The sequence below is a fragment of the Puntigrus tetrazona genome, chromosome 20 (genome assembly GCF_018831695.1).
Source record: "Puntigrus tetrazona isolate hp1 chromosome 20, ASM1883169v1, whole genome shotgun sequence".
Taxonomy (NCBI): Eukaryota; Metazoa; Chordata; class Actinopteri; order Cypriniformes; family Cyprinidae; genus Puntigrus; species Puntigrus tetrazona.
This window is the reverse complement of record NC_056718.1, coordinates 19,423,556-19,433,062: the sequence shown is the minus strand read 5'-3', so window position 1 is coordinate 19,433,062 and position 9,507 is coordinate 19,423,556. Positions and strand designations below refer to the sequence as shown.

Below are 9,507 nucleotides of genomic sequence, written 5' to 3'. Positions count from 1 at the left end.
AATAAGGATAGTTTGATCAATTTATCTATCTGGTTCTCCTTGCATGCTGAAAATTACTTATTTTTTATTTAAATGATGCTTTTTTGTTGTTGTTTTGTTTAATATATTGTATTTTTAGACATTTTATACGTATATGGTACTAAATTATATGTATGCAGTATCACTTTTAACATTTATGGCCAAAAACTGTAAATGTTACAGTATAAAACTGTAATTTACAAACAAGAAAATGTAAATGCAAGCCAGTAAAATCAACAACCGCTACCAAAATCGGTTTTGTACCTTTAACATACTGACAACCGCCATAATAATGTTGGCAAAAGAAAAAGCCACATGGAGACTCAAATCACATCACAGGTAGCTTTGCCACAAGCAGAAGCATATACTAATATATATGTATAAGGTGTAACATGCAGCACAGCCACTCTTGAAGATGTAACATAAAGCACAAATGTACACAACTGACAATAAAATATCAGTTTACAGTTTCGAAAGTAAATCATACATTGGTTTGTTCTATTCACTATTCAACTAAAAACTGTGCAGTTGACAGCATTTTACTGTAAATTTATGCTCATTGTCTGGTTAGAGGTTTTACAGTTTTTTTTCCCTGTATATAATGCGGGTACTTACTGTTGTAATTGCACTTGTACAGTGAGAACTACGAAAACCACTTATTAAATCATCGTACTGTCTAGATTTAATCTCTAGATCTCTTCCTATATAGGCCTTAGGAATTAAGCCTCTCTAAAGTGAAAGGACTTTGTCTTTATTTCTACCCTGAAGCGAACCATTTAAATGTGCTGCTAAGACTCTTTTATTTGCAGTATAATTATATCAGGGTGTTCATGACAACCCAAGCGATGAAGCATAAAGAAGTCTGAAGGGTTGTGAGGTGCATGAGCTAATGTATAGCCTGCACTGCAGATACGTGTTCCTACTTTATTCCCTTGCCCTTGGGAAAAAACAGCCAAATGAAAACAGACAATCGATTTCAGATCCGGCTGTTTTGACATTTTTAGTACGCACACGCACTTCTTTGTGTAATGATAACATGTCAGTCTTTGGAGGCTGAAGTAATTCTACTAGTGAGATTTAGATGCCCCATTCTTAAGCTCAACAACCAGGAACCAGTCGTCAGACATTTCACCATAAATATTCATGAAGGTGACCCCCCCACCATCCCAAAGTCAGTCTTTTTATTGTCAGGTCACCTAGCAACAGGGTATTCTAGACGGATGTGGTTAATATAAAATCTTTATTGTATGACGTCAGCTGTAAAAGTGTAACGTGAAATGCTAAAAAGTCATTTGTGCATTTCGTATTCCTTGTGGTTTTAGAAACCAGGACGCCGAAGAAATATCAAATGCATTGTAATAATAGGACAACGTGTTATAGCTTTCCATCTGGAGGGACAAAAGTGGCTGTGGGCTTAATATTAATGATTACTTCATATCTCGTTTTTAATATTTCCTTGGCCCTTCTGGCAAAAGAGGAGGGGGAGTTGCAGATGCATGCACAAAATATATCACGGCTAGTTTTTATCCACCAAAGACTGTAAAATAAACAACTGTTTATGTATTTAAAATGTGATAGTAATTTTGTCATAATATCTGTTTTGTTTTGTTTTTTACAGATTTTCAGTTTTATCACCATTATGCATGGATGAAGAGGCAGGACAATTAATCCTGGAGTCATTTTCGCAATTTGATTGTCAAGTCTGAATACAACACATTTCAAATCCATTTGTCCACAATCTGCGATAGAAAAAACACACTGACTGGCATCAGCGCTTGCCGCCACCTGTCTGGTCTCATGTCTTATCTGCTACATCAAAGCTGTCTGGTTCAGTTGGACGCTTACTTGCAGTCTTCTGCTCAGCTAGGCTCTTGGCTGCTGATTGTTTTGGAATGAAATATTCAATTTGCGGCCCTGTGACAGACAAATAAAAAAGCACATGTTTCATTCCAGTTGCCCTGTGGGGAAAAATATTGCTTATAGGTCAAAAATGGCGAAACCTATTATTACCTAAAATTATTTGTAATCTTATTGCCATATCTGTGTGCGTGTGTGTGTGTATATATATATAAATGAACATATAAAAAGTCCACGTAACTATGATATTGACAGGCTGATAATGGTGCTAGCTAAAACCTGAAACTGCATTTCAATTGTTGTGTAATGGCGGCCACTAGTGGTCAGAGAGGAACTGACCGACTCCAATGGGATTTTAGGATAGGAATACAGGCTGAATGAGCAGTAAGGGTGCGAGAAGAGTGATCGATCATTGATCTCTGGAATAAGTCCTATGAGAGGACTGAAGGGAACACAGGAATCCGAGAGGTTGAACTAGACCAGAGAATCAAAAGAAGTGGATGTGAGGATGACCCACTGACCCAGGACTACACCTGACAAAAAGTCACTTATTTGAAGAAAACTACAAATTAATTAGTCAGAAAAGTCAAAGAACATTTATTATATATAAAATGCATTATTCCCAATGAATTTGCTGGAATTAAATGTTGAAATCTTAACAGGCTATCAAAAGACTTGTTTTTTCTTTTATTACAGCATCTATGAGCAGAGGGAAAAGGATAATGCTTTCCCTCTTTATTATTTAACCCCTTTGGAATAAAATGTGAAATGACATTCAATAGGATAATTATGTAACTAATAACTTGTGGAATTAAAGTATATATAAACAGGGATGAGTAAAGAAAAACAAAAAAACATGCAAAAATCTTAGGGTACGGCACGTCTTTAAATAATAATTGTTAACATTACATGAAGAAAATATAATTTGCTTGAATAGTCAAGGAGAGACTCATTGAAAAAAAGATCAGATTTCTAGTAATTCCTGAAGAAAAAAACTAAATAAACGGGAAGGGTTAACACCCACAGTTTTACACAGTAACAATCATCCTCACAAATGTTGCTGACAGCCTCAGCGTGCTACTAACGTAGCTATCATCAGTCAATCAAAAGAGCCTTTTAGTAACATATCTTTGCTTTGTGTGATGGATTTAATTTAGTTAGTCATTTTTCCTTTAATAAAACCTTTATGAAGGGAGGGGGGCTCTTCATGTTGGCATCTTCACATACATTTATTTCAGCTACTCAATCCTATTTGTATTTAAAAGCCAAATGGTTTCCTTCGTCCTGATGTCTCAACACTGTAGATAAGAAACGCTGTTGTTATTCTCGTCCTGGCTGTATACAGAAGTGAGTGGACCTATATGGCACAAATTAAAGAGAGCACATTTATAATATATAATACATGAATGGATTTATAAGGAAAACTATTTTTTAAGAGTAAAGCTATTTCAAGTGTCTTTTAAAGATAACCTCTTTTGCATGCATTGCATTATGATTCAGACGTGGCTCAAATATCACATATCAAAGCTATTATTTGCTATATGTCTTGGAAGACTTCAGTTAACATTCTCTTTGATGAAGACATCTTAATGAATTTCATTAATAACTGTAGTGGACTATTGGTGCAGAAGGAAGCACATGTATGAGGCTTCCAGTTCATTAGACACTAATGAAAATAACAACGTGCAGTACAAAAGATAATACACCAAAATAACATGAACAATGGTTTTCGAAATCAAGCAGCAAAAATCTGTTTTGCACAGCAAAAAATAGCTGGATGCGAATGAGGCTAAACCCATAGAATTTACATTGACGCACCGATTTTTACATCAACAAAAAGGTGGATATGATGAAAAAATCCTTAAAAGAGGAGAAAATCTAACCAGTCATGCGAGTCTTTTAAGCGCACCAGACACATTTCCTCTAGTGGTGTAGTTTCAGTTGTTCTGAGTGATCCTTTCCTTTTAAGAGGGAAGCACAATTTAATTTTTATAATGTTTTATAGGGCTAGAAGAAAAAGACAGCAAAAAATCTAACCAGTCTTGTGACTCTTTAAAGAGGACTAGAGTTGTTTCCTCTGGTGGTTGGAGTATAGTCTCTGTCGTTGTAAATGACTGCAATGCATTCCTTTCAGAAGAGAAGAACAATTATTTTTACAATGCTTGCCAAGAGTTTAGATCATATTAAGACCCCCTGCCAATATTTGTTTTTACTTGAATATGCTGTGAATAAATGTCAAGATCCTATGTTGCGCTCAATTATAGACATTCATAAGATACAACGGTATTTCTTTTTTGTATATAAAAGTAAAATTAGTAGTTTACTTTGCGTTAGCGCCCACATTAGATGGGGAAACTGGCCTCTCATGTTTGTTGCAACGACGTAATGCAAGTAAATCCGGTAACTTCATCAATCTCTTAACCCATTCCTCTGTCGGGTCGGCACAGACCTTTCTTTGAGCTTTTGTAATGATACTGAAATTGAAAGATAGGATGATTTATGAAATTAAAAAGTATTCACAACAACAATTAATTCTAATTAAGGCATTTCAAAAGTTCTTTACATGATTCCACACTTGTCGCACTCAGGACTTGTAATATGATAACGCACAATCTGCTGTAGTGGGATCTGTTTTTTGCGGTAAGACAAGCAGCAGTTTTCAAGACTTTGGCAGACTGTGGGAAAAACACAGATGAAAAATACAATGTAATTGACATTTGTGTTTTAAAAAATGTGTAATATAATAGTATACGAATGAAGACACACAAAAAAAATCTAGAAAATGCTTAGCATATATGTTCAGTTGTTAGCAGTTGATTCTCTACACTTTTGTAAAAAATAATCAAGAAATAATTAAAAGATGCACGTTCACCTTGAGTCAGTGAGCAGAAGGTGAAGATCACAAGACAGGTGATGAAGATGCAAAAGGGCCTCATATTTAGGTGTGTGGTCAGTCGTTGATCAGGTCTAGATGTGCAGGGTGCTGGTCATCTTGTGTTCAACGTTTTTACTGATACTATACAAACATACATTATTTAAGCTATGCAACTTGTACAACATTGTACAGACCCACCTCGGCAAACATAATCTAGAAACCACCAAATATGGGGGGAAATGAGAGCAGTATTATTTTCCCTCAGAACCTTTTTGGTCTCTGCAGAATGAAAGACTTTACAAACCTGTTTTAATAAGACCTGCACAGATAAAAAATATATGTCATATGAGTGAGGTGGAGCAATGTCTGTGGTAACTGTAAAAATGAGTGTGAAAAATATGATTTACAGTTCATATACAGATTTACACACGCACACAATAAATTAAAATTTTCAAATGTAAAACTTTTTTTTCAAGTCAATGTATCAATTATTAATTATTATTGGCTGGTTTAATATGAGTTATTTTAAAACAGAAGGGCTGTTAAAAATGCTAATTCATTCTCTGACAGCAGGTGGCGCTTTCGGAACGCATAAAGATTTAAAAAAATAATGTAAAATAAGCAGCGCTCTTATATTAATAACCTTCTTCATTTTAATCAACACATTAAGCTGTATGGCAAATGTCTTTTTCTCCTTAAACCTGTTTTTATTGATATAGAAACTTAAAATATATGATTAGAAAATAATCTTAGAAAAGTATATAATAACATGCTTTTCAATTACAGTACATATATTCCTAAATGCACCATTTAAGAAAGAAATGTACTAATCAAATAAAAAATAAAATGCATATGAAATGCATGAATGATTCTACTGATTCTCATATTAGGCTGCTTGTAGGCTACTATTCTACACAGATCGGATGATACACATTTCTTTCTAAGATTGAGACTAAACCAACTGTGTGTATGTGAGCCATGTGTGTTTTAGACAGTTTAAACAAAATAAACACTGAAGAGAGTGTTTAGTTTTAGCTCTCGTGCGAGCTCATATAGATATAGAAAAGTCAGGCGGACATCCGCAACTCTAATGAACAAACTACTTAAAAAAAAATCAAGTGAGATCGTTTAAAGCGTTCACATATGGGTCAAAAATCACGCGAACCGTGCTCAGACCCCTGAAAAAGACCAAGTAGTGTCAGCTGTGTGAGAGAAAAATGTGTAATGGCGACGGAATGCGCGTAAATTGGAGTAAAAAGATCAAGTTTATTTCCAAACGTAAAAAACAACAACTTGAAAGTGGTCAGCAGTTTAGTGTAATATGCTTCAGCTTTTATGTAAATAGACTATGCCTTCAATACAGTGACATCGACCGCAAGTAAGAAAATCAGAAGGATAACCCAAGGGTTTAGGAATGTAGTGCGACACGCCATTTTAAGAGACGGATTGGAGCTGCTACTGTTTCTGGCGTGTTGACTGACTGCGGTGCATTCCGTTTAGAAGACAGGGATGTCATTTTTACAACACAAACCCAAAAAAGTGAATAAATTTGATACAAAGCATTAATTTTTTTATTTATTTATTTTTTACGGCGACCACTTCAACACCGGAAGTTGGCATCTCATGTAGGCTTCCTTATCAATGCCTGAACTCGCCGTGCTTCTGGGTTATTTCTAAATTACAATTTTAAAGTGAACGTTGCTAGATTACTCAAGATTTTATAGTGATACAAAAACATACTTACAGAAATTACTTGCACGAGACCATTTCTGGGGCAATCTTGGTGTGCCTTTTAGTAGTCCACTGCAGTTTTACTTGAGAGCACTTTCCTACAACATGTATAAAAAAGTGATTGTATCTTGTGTTGTAGCTGACTCGACATCATCTGTATGATCTTCTCACTGAGGTGGTGCATGGTTGTATGAGTGGGCCTGTGTTTCTACTACACAAGCCACAGGGGGAAAAACCACATTGTGGTTTATAAAAGTAATAAAACTTCCTTTTTGTGCATAATGTTCTCTCTTGGTTTTAAGGCTCTTACCTTTAGAATATATGCTACATTTTAAACGAGATGAGGACATGTGTGTAAAATAGTAATATATATATTGAATATGGTATGTAAAAAGTAATCAGATCTACTAAACTAATTCATACAAATATTTGTGCTAAAAATGCATTTGCAGGCTAATGTTGATGAGATGACAGTGCTTTCTTTTAACCCTTTTTAGTTTCATTTGAAATTAACCTTCTTGATTGTATGCTATTAGAAATTGAGGGTGTTCCGGACGCAAAGTTTTGGAAGTCCTACTCTGGCTTTCATAATAGTTAACATTTTGCATTATACTTGTGATAAAATGGCGACCTCTAGCAGTCAGAAAGAGCAACTGGCCAGGGGTCTCTAATACCCTGCTCTTGGAGATCCAAATATCTCAGGAACTAAACGTATTTTAGCACCGGACTCCAAATCTATAAGAGAAGGAGAGAACTGAAGCGAAGAGAGATGCGTCTGTTTGGTGAAAGAAAAGAAAGATGAGTCATTGCGAGCGGAAAACGAAAAATATTTCCAGTTCATCATCAGCATAGAGAACAGAAAAAATATAATCCAATACAGAAGAGGCTACACATAAAAAAAGAAGAAGGCAGGCAACTAATCAATCAATTTATGGATAAAAAAGCGTGCATGTGTGGGATGTCATATTGAATTCAAAGAGCCCGAAATATGAAGAGGAAATATGGGAAATAGACATTTTAAACCAGATATAATGAAGTGCACAGAGGGGTGGACGAAGAGAGATTAAAATGAAAAAAAAAAAGTATTTGTGAAGCGAAAACAATACAAAGAACTGCATAAAAAAGTCAACAAAATAAAACAGACAAACAGAAGTACGCCGTGCCTCTTGACAGGAAGGAACACATGATGATATGAAAAAGAAAAAAAAATGTCAAGGACAAATGTGGAGTAAGTGATTACTACTGAAAAAATGTTAATAAGATAAGAGATTTATACAGTAACAAAATATATCTTATAATAAAACATAATGAGTCTGAATATAAAACGGGGAAAAATGTCAGCCACAGATTCACACAGTGGTAACAATCAACCACACGAATGCTGGCGTCAGCCTCAGTGTGATCATGAAGGAGCCTCATATTTGGTTTGTTTGATCCGAATCAGTTAAATATTATTTAATTTAGACAAAAAAGTAAATTATCCCCATCACACACACATACTCACATTGTGTACACAACCCACACACATATTTGTCTATAATATAATATAATATAATATCATATAATATGAGAATTAAAAATAAATTTTAAATAGCCTTAATTATAGTTACAGTACAGCTTAATGGAAAGCTCCCACAGAAATGCTTTAACTGATTTTGCACAGTCAGTGGGACTGCCATATGTAACATTTATATAGAAAGTAATAATAAGCTTAATAAGACAATAGAAAAAAACCCACCCTTGTATCTTTTTGTCTTTTCATAAAGATGAATTTCTATGCCACAGAATGACTTCTCTATACATGAATGCACTACGAGCATTATCAAGGCAAAAAAACAACAACAAATCTGTAGCAAGTTTTTATAGTGACAAAGTATTCTCCTATGAAAGTTCAACAGATATTATTTGGTTTTGTACAATAAGTACAAAATAAAAAGTGTTCCATGTAGTAGCAAATCAGCCAAAAAAGTTAGAAATACTTTTTCACATTATATAATAATGTTGCGATAACTCAAGAAACTAAATCTCTAAGTGCCATTTTACCACTATAACTAGCTGAGCCATATCAGTATTCATGGCGCTAGCACATTTGATCGTTAATAAATATTGGTTCTTTAAATTTCAGTTTATTATGTTATATTTGCTCATTTTTTATTTATATTTTTTCTTCAAAAAAGTACAACATTGACAAAATCCAGTGTCTTTCTATAATCTTTATTTTGCATATAGAAATAAAAAAATAAAGAGATTACATGTTTAGATTACAGTTCCACGCTTTGAATATGTCTGAATATATGTCACAGTCTTTTTAATTGATCAACAGCAATAAGCAGCTGGATACATATTATTACTTTTAAATAAAATCAGCTTAAAATCAGTTTGAATTTTATTTTTGTTTTCAGTAGTTTAAAAAGGGAAGAGCGGTTCACGTCTTATTCGCTGTCCCCAGAGCTGCTCTGAGAAATCTCCTTCATGGTTCGATTATCCACCAGGTTCATCAGTCTCTGAACCCATCTCTCTGACGTGTCAGCGCAGATCTCTCTTTGAGCTTTGGTGATGATACTGAAATTTCGAAAGAGAAAGACGGTTCACGATTTCCCATAATCAATTCACAGTTCCTTTTAATTGAGACATTGCGACAAAATACTTACATGATACCGCTCCTGTGGCATTCAAGATGTGTGGTATGATAACTCTCAACCTGCTTCAGTGGGATTTTCACATTGGAAAAAGAAAAGCAGCACTTGTCTGGACCCTGGCTGACTGCAGGAAGCAAAAGAAAAAGGAATTGAGTTAAAGAAATGCTTAAATATGCATACAATTAATAACATTCTTTTGTTTATCTAAAAATTAAAAAAGACGTACATTCACTGCGAGCCAGTGAGCAGCAAGCGAAGAGCACAAGGCAGGCGACGAAGGTGCAGAAGGGCTTCATGTTGATTGATGATCAGATGTGCCTCGAAGTTGATCACCTCACTGATGCGGTGCGCTTTATAAAGGGGTGAGCTTGTACTTTCCAGTCGGCA

At 34.8% G+C, this 9,507-nt stretch overlaps 2 protein-coding genes across 2 annotated transcripts; both read right to left on the bottom strand.

The window, feature by feature from the left end:
• Positions 1 to 2,522: 2,522 nt before the first annotated feature.
• On the bottom strand, positions 2,523 to 6,640 carry LOC122324988 (C-C motif chemokine 24-like). Its single transcript, XM_043219799.1, has 7 exons — positions 6,495 to 6,640; positions 4,748 to 4,891; positions 4,439 to 4,550; positions 4,200 to 4,349; positions 3,913 to 4,002; positions 3,759 to 3,836; positions 2,523 to 3,232 (listed from the first exon to the last, which is right to left on the bottom strand). The coding sequence occupies exons 2-7, from the start codon at positions 4,809 to 4,811 to the stop codon at positions 3,196 to 3,198; spliced, it is 531 nt and encodes a 176-aa protein (XP_043075734.1). The 5' UTR covers positions 4,812 to 4,891; positions 6,495 to 6,640; the 3' UTR covers positions 2,523 to 3,195.
• A 2,039-nt stretch (positions 6,641 to 8,679) lies between these two features.
• On the bottom strand, positions 8,680 to 9,507 carry LOC122324992 (C-C motif chemokine 8-like). Its single transcript, XM_043219804.1, has 3 exons — positions 9,347 to 9,507; positions 9,133 to 9,244; positions 8,680 to 9,043 (listed from the first exon to the last, which is right to left on the bottom strand). Exons 1-3 carry the CDS (start codon positions 9,414 to 9,416, stop codon positions 8,914 to 8,916), a joined length of 312 nt encoding a protein of 103 aa, XP_043075739.1. The 5' UTR covers positions 9,417 to 9,507; the 3' UTR covers positions 8,680 to 8,913.

Coding starts and splice junctions, on each gene's coding strand:
- LOC122324988 (XM_043219799.1), bottom strand. CDS start 4,811: ATGAGGCCCTTTTGCATCTTCATCACCTGTCTTGTGATCTTCACCTTC. Junction 3,837..3,912: donor TTTAAAGAGTCACAAGACTG/GTTAGATTTTTT, acceptor CCCTCTTAAAAG/GAAAGGATCACTCAGAACAA. Junction 3,233..3,758: donor TTAAAAGACTCGCATGACTG/GTTAGATTTTCT, acceptor TGTGCCATATAG/GTCCACTCACTTCTGTATAC.
- LOC122324992 (XM_043219804.1), bottom strand. CDS start 9,416: ATGAAGCCCTTCTGCACCTTCGTCGCCTGCCTTGTGCTCTTCGCTTGC. Junction 9,245..9,346: donor CTCACTGGCTCGCAGTGAAT/GTACGTCTTTTT, acceptor TGCTTCCTGCAG/TCAGCCAGGGTCCAGACAAG. Junction 9,044..9,132: donor TGCCACAGGAGCGGTATCAT/GTAAGTATTTTG, acceptor TCGAAATTTCAG/TATCATCACCAAAGCTCAAA.